Source organism: Helianthus annuus, chromosome 5 (assembly GCF_002127325.2).
Source record: "Helianthus annuus cultivar XRQ/B chromosome 5, HanXRQr2.0-SUNRISE, whole genome shotgun sequence".
Taxonomy (NCBI): domain Eukaryota; kingdom Viridiplantae; phylum Streptophyta; class Magnoliopsida; order Asterales; family Asteraceae; genus Helianthus; species Helianthus annuus.
The window spans coordinates 31,360,271-31,373,953 of record NC_035437.2 but is presented as its reverse complement, the minus strand read 5'-3'; the positions used below and the strand labels follow the sequence as shown (position 1 = coordinate 31,373,953).

The following is a 13,683-nucleotide window of genomic DNA, read 5'->3' as shown; positions in this document are numbered from 1 at the left end:
ATATTGTTTTACAATCAACACATTTTATACAAACTCATTTTGCTTGTTCATTTGTTTATCTGTGCATCTTTCTTTTATATCATCTGATTTCTTGTCACTGTTTATATAATTTATAAAAGAAAACATTTTTACAAGGTTCATGATTTACTTTTGAAAAACATTTTCTTTAAACTTACAAGTCATGAACCCTAAATCAATAAAACCTATGTATCTCACAGGCATTTTTTTGCTGACGTACCTATTTTCACATGTGTTTTCAGGAGATCATGCATAGGATTGAGCAAGATACACTTAGGCGGACTTGGGCCTTAGTGACAATAAAAGATGCAAGACTAGTTAATTATGTTGTGTATTTCTGTTTTTAAGACATTGTAACCTCTATCAATTCAATAAAACAAAACTTAAATTTTCCATGTATTATGAAACAATGATTCTGTTACAACACTCCCCGACGTTTCCGCCACGATTTGTTGTTTTACGTGGTCGGGGTGTGACAGTAGGAGATCTGGAACAGACTTCTGTATGGTCTACGGACATTCGTGATGGTGCATCATAGTGTGATGTACGTGGTGCAGATGGGGCTCGTACATGAGGTGCAGATCTCCGTGATTGAGTTGCAGGAGGAGTAGCCTGTGCATAGAGCTGTGCATAAACTGCGTTTAGTGCACCCTGAGATCTGACATACCATGAGATTGGGGTTTCGCCAGGAGGTAAAATTGAACTTATCGGGATCTCAGGTTGTGCTCTTGGTGTAACAGGATCATTTGGATGATTAACTTTGTGCTGGACATCGTTATCATCGAAAGCTTCTTCCACAATCCCCTCGACACGAGGATCATGACTAAATTCACCGGTCGAGGACCTGATGGACGATTTGACGGAGTCTCTGCCATGGAAAATAGAAATTGAAGAAAATTGAATCAGAACGAGAAGATGAGAATGAAAATTGAAGAATTGGTGGGCGCCAATGAAGAAACACTGGCTCGAATGACCGGAATCAATCGAACCAGGGGTTTAGTTCTGCATAGGTAAGTCCTCTCTTTTGATTCGGGGTTTGGCTGAGCTTCTTCTCCGAATGATAACTGCAAAACGAATAGCCGTTAGACTCGCCACGAGGAGAATGGGGGTTCTCTCCGTGACCACCCTCCGGCGCGAAAATAAGTACAGATCTCAATGAAGAAGAAGAAGAAGAAGAAATAATAGTGAAAATGAAGTGAGTGTAACTTGAGGGATTATACCTGAGTTGTCTTATTTATAACCGAATTTGGGTGGGAAAGTTTGTTGACGGAAATAATAACGGAAAACATTTTCCGTAAGCGGTTATGTCTCCTGCCGTTAATCATCATCTTGACGTTTATGCACACGGATCGTGGGCGAGATCAACGGCTGGGGAGGTGCCACGTGGAAAGTGAATATGAGTGGATCCTTCTCCATGTTAATGTCATCATCATGACCTGGATGATTGTCCAGGATGATGCCACATCACCATTCGGTTATAACTGAATGGTTTATGCACGATGAAGTCTTCCAGAAGATGTTACAGCTGTAACCCCTTATCCTCTTGCCACGTGTCAATTCTGTTATAACAGAATAGGACTTCTTTTGCTTAAGTCTTGGTTTTAATTGCGCGGAGATGTTTTAGGGTTTTGTTCCCGCATCTATCTATTCCATTGCACGAGCCCGCGCAAGGATGTGATATTATTTCTATCTTGGCGCGCGGATGTCGAAAACTGCTTTCTTTCAAGTTCTCTTCTATAGAACCGATGCGCGGCCGCGCACAGTTCCCTTAAAGAGGCTTATTGTGATGAAGTTGTGGTATGGTCCAATGTGTCTGTGCGAGGTTTTTGGGACCATACCCCTTCACTCCTCTATTCGCATTTTGTACTTGACCGTTTGTTTGTGGGTGATACGCAGTGGATAAATGGTGTGTAACTCCATATCGCTCCAATGCCTTCTCCATCACGGCATTACAAAAGTGCATTCCTTGGTCACTAATAATGGCTTTCGGTATACCGAAACGCGTGAACAACTTCTTCAAGAATCTCACTACCACCCGGGCAACGTTTGCAGGCAAAGCTTGAGCTTCCACCCACTTAGAAACGTAGTCGATCGCCCTGAGGATGTACCTATTCCCACTGGAGGAGGGGAAAGGTCCCATGAAGTCAATGCCCCACACATCAAAGATTTCGAGGACTTGAATACGATTTTGGGGCATCTCGTCCTTGGATGAGATATTGCCAGTACGTTGGCAAGCATCGCACTTCCTAACGAATTCTATAGCATCTTGAATTACCGTAGGCCAAGAGCAACCGCAATCAAAGACCTTTTGTGCGGTAGTGTGTGCACTATGATGACCTCCCGTCAACCCCTCGTGAACGTGCCTAAGAATATCTAGACCCTCTTCCCTAGCAACACATCTCCTAAGAATACGATCTCCTCCTATCCTAAAGAGGTATGGGCCGTCCCATATGTACTTTCTCGCATCTCTAAACAACTTCCTCCTTTGTTGAGCACTCATATCTTTCATCATATACCTGTTTGCAAGATAATTAGCTAGATCACTAAACCATGGCAAACCCTCTTTTTCCGCCGCAATGAAATCAATAGACTCGTGAAGGAATCTATCTCCTATTGCCTCCTCAAGAAAAGGTAACGCAAAGCTGAATGATCGGTGAACACTATGGTCTTTGAAAGAACAAGGTAAGAACGAAACTTGTCGAATGCAAACACTATGGCTAAAAGCTCCTTCTCAGTAGTGGTGTAGTTCTCTTGGGCATCATTTAAGGTTTTACTCGCATGGTAGATTGGGTGAAAGTGATTCTCCCGTCTTTGCCCCAAAACCGCACCGACCACGTAATCACTCGCGTCACACATGAGCTCAAAGGGCAAGCTCCAATCAGGCGATACAAGAATGGGTGCACTCACGAGTTTCTCTTTAAGGAATTCGAACGCTTGAAGGCACTCCTTGTCGAAAACAAAAGGAACATCCTTCTCTAAGAGTCGGGTCACGGGGCGAGTGATTTTGGAAAAGTCTCTAATGAAGCGCCTATAGAAACCCGCATGACCGAGAAAACTTCGGATCGATTTAACACTAGCCGATGGAGGAAGCCTACTAATAGTATCTATCTTGGCTCTATCTACCTCTATACTAGCTCTTGAAATCTTATGACCTAAGACGATCCCCTCCGTCACCATGAAGTGACACTTCTCCCAATTCAACATCAACTTCGTCTCAACACACCTCCTCATCATTCTCTCTAGATTACCTAAGCACTGATCGAAAGAATTACCGTATACCGAGAAATCATCCATAAACACCTCCATCGAACTCCCAACCATAACCTGAAAAATAGCAATCATGCATCACTGGAATGTAGCCGGAGCATTACATAATCCAAACGGCATGTGTCGGTACGCGTACGTGCCGTATGGACATGTAAAGGTTGTCTTCTCTTGATCCTCTGGTGCGATGGGGATCTGGATGTAACCCGAAAACCCATCAAGAAAACAACAGAATTGTTGACCCACGAGACGCTCAAGCATCTGATCAATGAATGGAAGTGGAAAGTGGTCCTTCCGGGTGGCGTCATTTAATTTTCGATAAACAATGCATACTTGCCAACCGGTGACCATGTGTGGTGGAATGAGCTCATTTTTCTCATTTAGGACGACCGTCATCCCCCCTTTCTTTGGGACGACTTGAATAGAGCTCACCCACACGGAATCGGAAATCGGGTATATCAACCCGGACTCTAGCAACTTCATAACCTCCTTCTTGACTACCTCTTTCATGTTCGGGTTGTGGCGTCTTTGCGGTTGCACCACCGGCTTATATACCTCCTCCATAAGAATACGGTGCGTGCAAAAAGTGGGGCTAATCCCCTTTATATCTGACAACCTCCATGCAATCGCCTCTTTGTGTTTTCTTAACACCTCAATCAATCTAACCTTCTCCTCCTCCGTCAATTTAGAAGAAATGATGACGGACATGTTTGGTTTCTCTCCTAAGAAGGCGTACTCTAGATGTGATGGAAGGACCTTAAGCTCTAAGGGCGGTGGAATATCTAATGGAGTACTCTCATCACTAACCTCATTGAGTTCCAACGTCTCGGGAACCCACAACTCATCACCCTCGTCTAAAGGCTCCTCCTCAACCTCTTCGTCAACAACTCCCTCACCTACCAAATCGACCCCACTAATGTACTCAAGACACGTGTCGACACATGATATGAAAGAATTTAGAAAGTAAACGGAATGACACGGCCCACTATCCTCGTCCCTACCACTAGGGTGTTGCATGGCTCTATCGATTTCGAACGTGACAATCTCGTCACCTGCACGAAGTGAAATATTACCATCAAAGACATCTATGATTGCCTTTGCGGTTCGAAGGAATGGACGACCTAGAATAATAGGAACTCTCTCATCAGCCTCCATATCAAGAACAACGAAGTCTACCGGAAAAACGAACTTATCAACCTTAACCAACAAATTCTCTATGATCCCACAAGGATACTTGACCGAGCCGTCGGCTAAGGACAATGACATACGCGTGGGTGTAAGCTCTCCTAACCCTAGCTTATCATAAAGAGAGAATGGCATCAAATTGATGCTAGCACCTAGATCGGCTAAAGCATGAGCAGGGGTAACAGCACCCCTGAAGAAGCATGGAATGGTGAATGTACCCGGGTCGGTTAATTTCTCTGGTAGCTTATTTAAGACCACCGCGGAACAACCTCCAGTCAAAGGAATGTTAGAAAGCTCACCTATCCTATCCTTACGCTTGAAAAGGTCCTTAAGGAATTTAGCATACTTGGGCCTGGACTGAATGGCTTCTATGAACGGAAGATTGATTTTTAACTGTTTAAACATTTCAAGAAATTGCCCATATTCCTTAGCATATTTCTGATGCTTAAGGCGGGCGGGGTATGGGAGACGGGAATGATCAACTAATGGTGATGGCCTAACCCCTACCGGACGTTTTTGTACACTCTTTTCTACTTGAGGCTCCTCGGTGTGTGCAGTACTTGCTGGGTCTAGCCTAATGTGCACCTTACCGGGAGTCTCCATCTCTATCTCCTCATCAACTTCCTCATCATCGTCGACCTCGACACTCTCTCTAACTACCTCTCCTAAGGTTCTACCACTCCTAGTCGTGATAACCTTCACTTGGCCATTCGGGTTTTGGTGGGTATTAGCTTAGAATTGACCGGAAGGCCTTTCTTGTAATTTGCGATTGATGTCACCAACTTGCCTTTGAAGGTCCAAGAAGTTCGAGTGATTGTTCTTAAGGAATGTGGCGTGTTCCTCTAGGGTTCTTTCGGTAGCTTGATTCTTAACTAATATTTGGGATAACATAGCTTTAATCTTATCTAGACCACTACCTTAGTCTTGGTTGTTTGAACCTTGACTGTTTGACCCCCCACTAGGATATTGCCTATTTGAACCCCCTGAAGTGAACTGACTCTGTGAACCCCCACCAAAATATTGACCCTGAGTATTTGACCCTAAACCCCCAAACTGACCCGGCTGATTTGAACCCCCACTAGAATAGTACCCCTGTGAACCCCTATTTTGATTTAAACCTGTTTGAAAGCCAGGAGAGTTATTTGAAGAACGAAAGGTATTATTATTATTACGCCAATTGGACCCGAAATTAGAATTATTGAAAGGGTTTGTTGGGCCTCTATTGGCTATGAACTCTACCTGCTGAACCATGAGTGTGGGACAATCTATGGTATCGTGACCCCCTCTACACACCTCACACCTATCAACCTTCTTCTCTAAATCGTCCATCCTACTGATAAGCCTTCTTTCAAGGTTTTCTATCACCGTAGCCATTGATTTATCCAAGCTAACTTGGTGTACTCCTCGACCAGCCGAGGAAGTACCAAAAACAGGAATGGAAGTCCTGCCGATGGCGCGATGATCTATGTCAAAATGTGCAAAGCTCTCGAATAGGTCAGTGCATTCGGCCACTGTTTCTTACCCATAAGGTGGCCTCCTGCGGAAGTATCAAATTGGGTTCGCACCTCGGGAGTAAGGCCATTGTAGAATTTCTCTACAAGTGCCCAATCTGATAGACCGTGCTGAGAACAACGAGAAAGGAGGGTTTTGAACCTCTCCCAAGCTAGGTGGTAGGGCTCATCGGGCTCCATTCGGAACGAATGGATCTGGTCACGAAGTCGGGATGCCTTGGTAGGTGGGAAGTATTTGGCTAAAAAGGCATCTCTATGGGTGGCCCATGTGGTAAAAGTACCCGCGGGCTGCGAATCAAGCCAGGTGGCTGCGCGGCCCGCAAGTGAGAAAGGGAAGACCTGTAGGTATCGAGCGTCAAGGTTAACACCCTCTATGGAGTAGGTGCCACAAAGACGGGTAAGGCGGTTAATATGAGCGGGTGCGTCTTCGTCATCACGACTATGAAATTGACATGAGTTATTAATGGCGATCATGATGTACGAAGGGATTCACCAAGACCTATCGTTAGCTATTTCAGGAAGGGTGATGGGTGAATTTGCACCGGTAAAACCGGCGACGGAGCATTGGTGAACGGTTTGATTTTCATCCATTTGGACTACGGGTGGCGGACTCGGAGGACGGGTGGGTGGTGGGGAATTATGGGGTGATGACTTCGGGGTGAAGTCAAAGGCTGGTGGTGTAGATTGGAGAGTAGAGTCAGAAGTGGCGGAAGATGAAGTGGAAGATTAACTAACCTTTAAACTAGAAGACGAGAAGACAGACTTGTCAATCGGCAGCTTTGGTGGTCCCTGCGAGCGTGTATGGGGCATTCACTACAAAACCGAAAATAAACAAGTAAGACGACTCTAACGAAAGACTCTAAAATAAAACTAAAAAGACACTAGAATCTAGACTCATACGACTCAAAAACACACAAATAGCACGTAATGATATCATATAAAGTCCAAACAAAGTAATCAATGCAACTGCCAAGAGTCCCCTACACGGCGCCATGTATGTCCATTTAGTGCATACTTGGTACATTATTTTACATTACATTTTATGCTATGTATGTCCATATCGTGCATACTTAGTACATTGTTTTACATTGCATTTCTGTTGCATATGTTCTCGTAGCACATGGACACATTGTTTTATATTTCTACCTTGTATGTTCACTTAGCATACTAGGTACATTGTTTTCATAAAACATGCTTACATTTGGTATAACATTTGGTTTGTTTAACGAAACTAATACATTCATTAACACCGATCATGCCGCTCGGTAGTAGGTAGTGGTACCATAGGACTTGACAACTCCCATTCCTGAAATCCTAGGTTTGTTTGGGTGGAAGGAATGACCGAATCCGAAAACATTTTTGATAACCTTTACTCTAAGGTTATCCTACAGTCTCAAGGCTTGGATGTCGACGTTTAACATTACCGCATAGATGTTTGTATCAGTAAAGCATGCATTATTTTACAAAACATAACTTTTGATTATAATTTATCAAATGCATTGTTTTGTACATTTCATTCTTATAGGGTTGAGTAAATGCTTTTAAATCAATAAATGCTTTTATTCACTATTCATTACATTTGTTTACACAATAACATTTCAACATTTGTTTGAACATTACATTTTGGTGGTTTGTTTGGTATGTGATTTAAATAACGAGGCGTGAATTATTAGATAAAAGCATGGTGGATAGTAACTGTTATAATATATGTTTGAATTACAATATCTTGCATGAGTACAATTTCTTTGATTAGGTAAGGCAAATAAAGGTGGTACAAAGCTCATATGTGAACGTAAGGCTGGGCCTTGCGCGATACGTGTGATCGCAGACCGTTCATGAGACTTGTTTTAAGGTTACCATAGTGTTTTTGCGCTTACCAAAAGGAATTACATGCACTTTGTAATAAACACAGAAATAATATAACAAACTTTACATTGATTTTGGATAGGGCTCAGAGGCCATAGTTACAAAGTTGTTTCTTACGATACTTAATTAAGACTTAATTTACTTTTGCATACGAATAGTCCTGTGTCATAGGTTGGTAAGTTGAAGAACTTAACCAATATGAAGGAAAGCTATTGCATGCTTGTTGCTCCGACGCGACTTAAGTTTTAGCTTTTTTGCTCAGCCCTCATCCCCGCGAGTGATCTGTATGATGTCCTTCCGCACATTTTGAAGTAGTGGGTGAGTTCTCCACTTTTTAGTGCCTTCTCGATTTCTGTGCGGAGACTTATGCAATTATTTGTGGTGTGGCCGTTATCCTTATGGTAATCGCAATACTGGTTTAGATCCTGCCCTCTCTTGTTTTTCATTGGCGGAGGGGTTTTAAATTGGTAATCTTCGGTGTTGAGTACCTCCGCCGGTGTTTTTCAGAGAGGAGTCCATTGCCGTTCACGATTCTCCTGCTTTGCTTCTTTCTATGCTGCTAATTTGTTAATTTTGCCTGAGCGTCGTCGGACGAATATGCGCCTGAGGCCGAGTCCCTCAAGTTTTTCTTAAATTTCTTTCCGCTGTTCCCACTCATGTCCTGCGGACGGTTGTGTGGTGGCGGTGGTCTGTTAGAGCTTAGATTACGCTCGGTTTGAGCGTAAGCCTTGGCTGCGGCCATCAGTTTTTCCTAACTTTTGGGTAGACCCTCTGTTCCTGATAGAACTTTAATCATATCGTCACAGCGCATGGCGTATTTGAATTGTGCTCGTATTAGATGTTCATGCACGTCTCCAATTTCTAGCACCTCTTTGTTGTATCTCATTATGAAATCCTCCAGACTTTCATCATCCCGTCTCCAGATATTCATTACATCGGTGGTGTCTCTGACGGATCTGCGTTGCTTAGTAAAGTGGACCAGGAACTTCTCTTTTAAGTCCACCCATGAAGTTAACTTCCCTACCGGTAAGATGTCGAACCATAACCGTGCTGCACCTGTCAAGGTTTAGACGAATAAGTGACACCACATAGGCAATATCCAACCCCCTACCAGGCCTGTGCTGGTAAACACACGAAGATGGTCGTCTGGATCTAACATCCCATTGAATTTTCCGACGTTTGATGGTAGTTTTGCCCTTTAGAGGGGAGTTAGAGCGATTTCACTGACGAATTTCGAGTTCTCAGCTGCTTCTGTTGGGTGGTAGATTAGGTTGTAATCATGTTCTGCATCCGGGTTATAAACCGCGCGAGGTTTATAATTTTCATGGTCCCTCTGCAGTCGGCTGAACACCATTGTGTTATCACCTTCCTTATATGTTTTGTCGTATTCGTCGGTTTGGATGTCCCACTTATGGTAAGAATGCGGGCCTAACCGAGAACGGACTGATTGACTTCTATGGGAATACGGTTCATCACGGGAATCTCTTCGTCGAGTCTCAGAGTGAGTAGATTCGTACCTAGTAGGTGTGACACCTGTGCCTCCACGGCCATCAAACAAATACCAAACCAATTAAATATTGTATTTCATACTTGGGATTTTTATAAATATGTGAGTCATTTGCACATATCAAATTTTGTTCGATTTCGAGCTCTAAATCGCTTTCTGGGAAGTTATACGCGAACTGATGCGTAAAGTAATCAGTTTAATGCAACAAACACTCCGGAACAAGTGACATAGGCTTAACATACCTTAAATAACCTTTAGATAACTTAGAAATAAGATTTGGAAGGTTTGGTGTGTCGAAATCAAGTTTATTCGCTTACATGGACTAAATTCGACAAACTGCGAAAGTATGCCAATTCGTACTGTAACGGACATTCCGGAACTTGATCATAAGTTAAACATACCCTAAATATACTTTACATAGCTTATAAATAGGCTTTGAAGGGTTCAGTATGCTAAAAATAAACTTTATTGATCAATAGGGAGAAAAAGCGTCAAAAAGTGCATAAGTTTGCATTTTCGCGCATATCATACGTTTTGAATATATCCGGACATCCAAAAATTTATGTAATCATTAAAATATTTTATTTTAGTGATTGGCATGATGAACTTCCATTCGTCGCGTAATTTGGATCGTTTTTGCGTTCGTTACGATTTCCGTCGTAATTAACCGAACAACGCAACCGTACGACCAAACGAACCGACATCCGAGATATTTTTGAGCACATTTCAAGTTCCCTATACTTTAACTTTATTTTAGAGCCTTGAAAAGGGGTTAATGGGGCTTAAAAGTGCCAAAAAAATCAAGTTTTACAAGTGCAGGGACCATTTTTGAAATTTCTGGCAGATACATTGAACTTGGTCCATTTTTGAGGTTTTGATGGTTTTAACCCAAGGTTTTGAACTCTATGGGCTGGAATTTGATGGTTTTAAGTATTCCCATGGTTTTGAAAACCATGTGCCCACTTGTAAGGTCAAGATCAAAGCACGATTTGCGAGAAACGATCCTAACGGTTCTCCGAAATCTATATATACCCCTTCCATTTCATTTGCAAACTCACCTTTGATCTGATTTTGTTCTCTAAGTTGAAGTTATACACTTCATACCTGAGAATAATTATATCAAACCACCATTTCTTGGACGCGTTGTAAGTATTCTTTCGTTCTTTTACGCATTTTAAGGGTGAAAGTCAAACAAGTGTTTGACTTTCAGCTTTGACCAGTCAATGGTCAACACGAAGTTCGTTTGAAATTCGTAACGTGAGCATAATCACAATGGTCATAGTCCTTGGTGACTAAACCTACTGATTACCACGCCATTTAGGCGTAGTGACGAGTCATAGTTTCGGTCAAAATGCGTATTCTTGCGTATTTTGCAACCAAACTACTTTTAGGTATCAAGACCCTTTGTTTTGATACCAAACTTCTTTTCAAACCTCGTTAAACATGTTTAGCTCATCACTTTAGGTTTTGTGCTTATATAGGGTCGTAAGATAAGCGATCTAATCAATCGCTTAGACTTTCGAACCCAACTCGTTTGGTCAATCATTAGGATTCGACCAAATACATTTTGTGACCATAGTTGCATAAGGAATAACCTTCCGAGGTTATACTTTATGGTCACTTAGTCTACTTAGTTGTATGATAGGAAATTATATGCCTTAAGAAAAATGACCAAAATGCCCTTTTTACGCCAAAATTCATTTTAAGCATATGTAACATAAATTTTGACATCTAAACTGATTAGGCAGCATTATTAGACATGTTAAGGCATATTTTACTTGTCATATGACTAGTTAGGCGGTCCGAATGCGTTTTACGCGAATGACACGTTAAAGTAGCATAAGCTACCTAAACGGGTCGTAACGGGTCATAGGCACTGATGCGCGCTAGTGTGTATATGTTTTAGATGTATATTTTAAGCCCTTTTTACACTTTTAGCCAAGTTTTAAATTTATAAAACACGATATTTACTAACACTAAACACACATATGGGCAAGTGCACCCATCGTGAACGTAGTATAGTGTTGGTAAGATACCGAGGTCGTCCAAGGACACCAGAGCTTTTAGTACCGGTTTATCCTCAACGTCTAACCAAATCAAAATGTTAGAAAAGATTTTTAAACTAAGAAAATAAAAGTAACTAAATGCTGAAAAATAAAATAAAAATAAAAACAGATAGACAAGATGAATCACTTGGATCCGACTCGTGTATTAGTATAACCTTTGATTATTTTCGCACTTTTGCACTTGTTTAAGAGATTATCTTAGTTATTGTAGTAGGCCCCTCTTTTGAAGGCGACGTTACCCTCAACCCAGTAGTTTGAGTCAGCAAGGATACAATCCTAATGTTGGACCGTTGTTTTGACCCGAAAAGTCAGTCAAGGTAGTTCATCTTCGTATATAAAGGCGGAATCAGTATATATGAAGTTACACAGCTTGTCCTTTCAATTCCACTGCTTTTTATTGCTTTCTGAGGTAATTTTGACAGATTTCCGTTCTAAAAGCACACACACGACTACTAAGATCCGCTCAAATGACTCAGCTATATATAGGCCTAGCTGGTTCGCTCATGTGGACATCCATATGAGCGGACCTACATAAATGACACAAAAGCGAACCCTATAGATGTCCTATAAGCGAACCTGATATGACCCTATGAGCGAACCTATATACAAATGTACATAAAAGCGAACCTACATCATATCTTTCTAAATTTAACAATCTAGACCCTCCGATGACCTATCTTGACCTAAGACTTCATGTAGACGTAGTCAACAGACATTCCATGCATCAACAAACTCCCCCTTGGATGTTGACGTAGTCTTTATCAGTCTTCAGATCCTTAGCCTTCAGTCTTGGTCTTGTCTTCCAACTCTGTCCTCTTCATCAAAAGCATTCTTTACAGGTTTCAGAATTTACACCTGGCTCTAACTTCCATCTTCCCTTTATTAGTTGATCCAGACTCCCTCTTTCACAGACTCCCCCTCTTAGTATGCTGGGATCTGAGGTATCTGGTTCAAGCTTTGACAATTTGCCTCCGTTGGGAATAATGAAGTCCAAACCTGTTACTCAACCAATAACATTACGATCTATCTTTTCTAACAATAAACACAAATTCAATCAGTTTTAGAAATCCACTCAAGTCTTCAAGTTCAAGTTAATGACCCTGAACACTTGATTAATCTACCAAGTTCAATTTAATGACACTGGTTGATCTTTTGACGAATCAAACTGATTTAGTAAAATCATTTTCAAATTTTTCTGAAAATAACAAGTATCAAGTTAATGAACTTGTTTGTGACTTAGAAAACAATCAAACTTCCAACAAAATAAGCTCTCCTTATTCTTCAGCTCAGAATCTCCTGCATCTGCTTCATCTTTCTAGAATCCGACAATCAACTTTCCACTCTGGTTTGTCTAAAATAAAGCAGAAATAAAATCTTTTTGGATTTTTAATGAGATCTAGACTAAGAAATGAAATACAGAAAACTTAAATTGCAGAAAGTAAACTATTTACAATTTTATTTTTGGCGAGCGTGTCAAGGAATCATATCAGCTTTTCAGACAAATTACTAGTACCGTTAAGCTATATTACATACTCAGACTTAAACAATTCACCTCGATTGTTGATATACTGATCCATCTTAAATTTTCACACAAACTTCAATCTATTCAGGATACAGTTTAAGTGTCTTAAGAACTTAGTTCAATTCATGTGTCCCACCTCTTGAATATACTCCCGTATCCAGAATCCCAGATATTCAGTCTTACAGGTGAGTATACCACAGATGATATCTGTAAGGGGTTAGGTGCGAAACCGTGAGAGCTCAGGTCAGAACTTCCGTTCAGCAGAGAGATGACGGCTCGACTTTTGGTGTGTCCCCTTTAGAGGATCTTTTTGTTACAACAGCAGCGACTATCAATTTTATTGTTTCATCAGCTTGCTGAGGGCGATGCTATGTTTCAAGCATTTTGCAGAAAGTACTATTCGGGGACTAGGTCAGTACTTCCATACAGCAGAAGTCCCGGAATAATACCCCAGATATCACTGAGTATAAAGACCTAGTATCTCAGAATATGGGACCTTTCAAACGAGATTTCAAGGGTTACCTATATATCCATGTAGTGTTCCCCACGAATTTCACAAGTTTGAAATTTTAAGTTTATATCCCGAATAAATCTACTAAATGTATGAAAACCTATCGACACATCAATAGTGAGACTGTTTAACTCATTTTGTCTTTCCAAATCTTTAGCATACTGTAATTGTCTAGCCGATGTACTATCATTTTCCCTATATACACAAGCTCTTTTTTCAATTTTATCATGTTT

General features: G+C 41.3%; 2 protein-coding genes across 2 annotated transcripts; both read right to left on the bottom strand.

Annotated features, from left to right (window-relative positions):
• Positions 1-361: 361 nt before the first annotated feature.
• LOC110943119 lies at positions 362-3,324 on the bottom strand. Its single transcript, XM_022184875.1, has 4 exons — positions 2,729-3,324; positions 1,857-2,660; positions 567-886; positions 362-378 (listed from the first exon to the last, which is right to left on the bottom strand). The coding sequence occupies exons 1-4, from the start codon at positions 3,322-3,324 to the stop codon at positions 362-364; spliced, it is 1,737 nt and encodes a 578-aa protein (XP_022040567.1).
• Positions 3,325-5,385: 2,061 nt separating this feature from the next.
• On the bottom strand, positions 5,386-5,841 carry LOC110943118 (uncharacterized transmembrane protein DDB_G0289901-like). The gene has a single exon (XM_022184874.1). The coding sequence runs from the start codon at positions 5,839-5,841 to the stop codon at positions 5,386-5,388; it is 456 nt and encodes a 151-aa protein (XP_022040566.1).
• Positions 5,842-13,683: the final 7,842 nt, after the last annotated feature.

Coding starts and splice junctions, on each gene's coding strand:
- LOC110943119 (XM_022184875.1), bottom strand. CDS start 3,324: ATGGAGGTGTTTATGGATGATTTCTCGGTATACGGTAATTCTTTCGAT. Junction 2,661..2,728: donor AAGGAGCTTTTAGCCATAGT/GTTTGCATTCGA, acceptor CCGATCATTCAG/CTTTGCGTTACCTTTTCTTG. Junction 887..1,856: donor GCGAATAGAGGAGTGAAGGG/GTATGGTCCCAA, acceptor TTTCCATGGCAG/AGACTCCGTCAAATCGTCCA.
- LOC110943118 (XM_022184874.1), bottom strand. CDS start 5,841: ATGGCTACGGTGATAGAAAACCTTGAAAGAAGGCTTATCAGTAGGATG.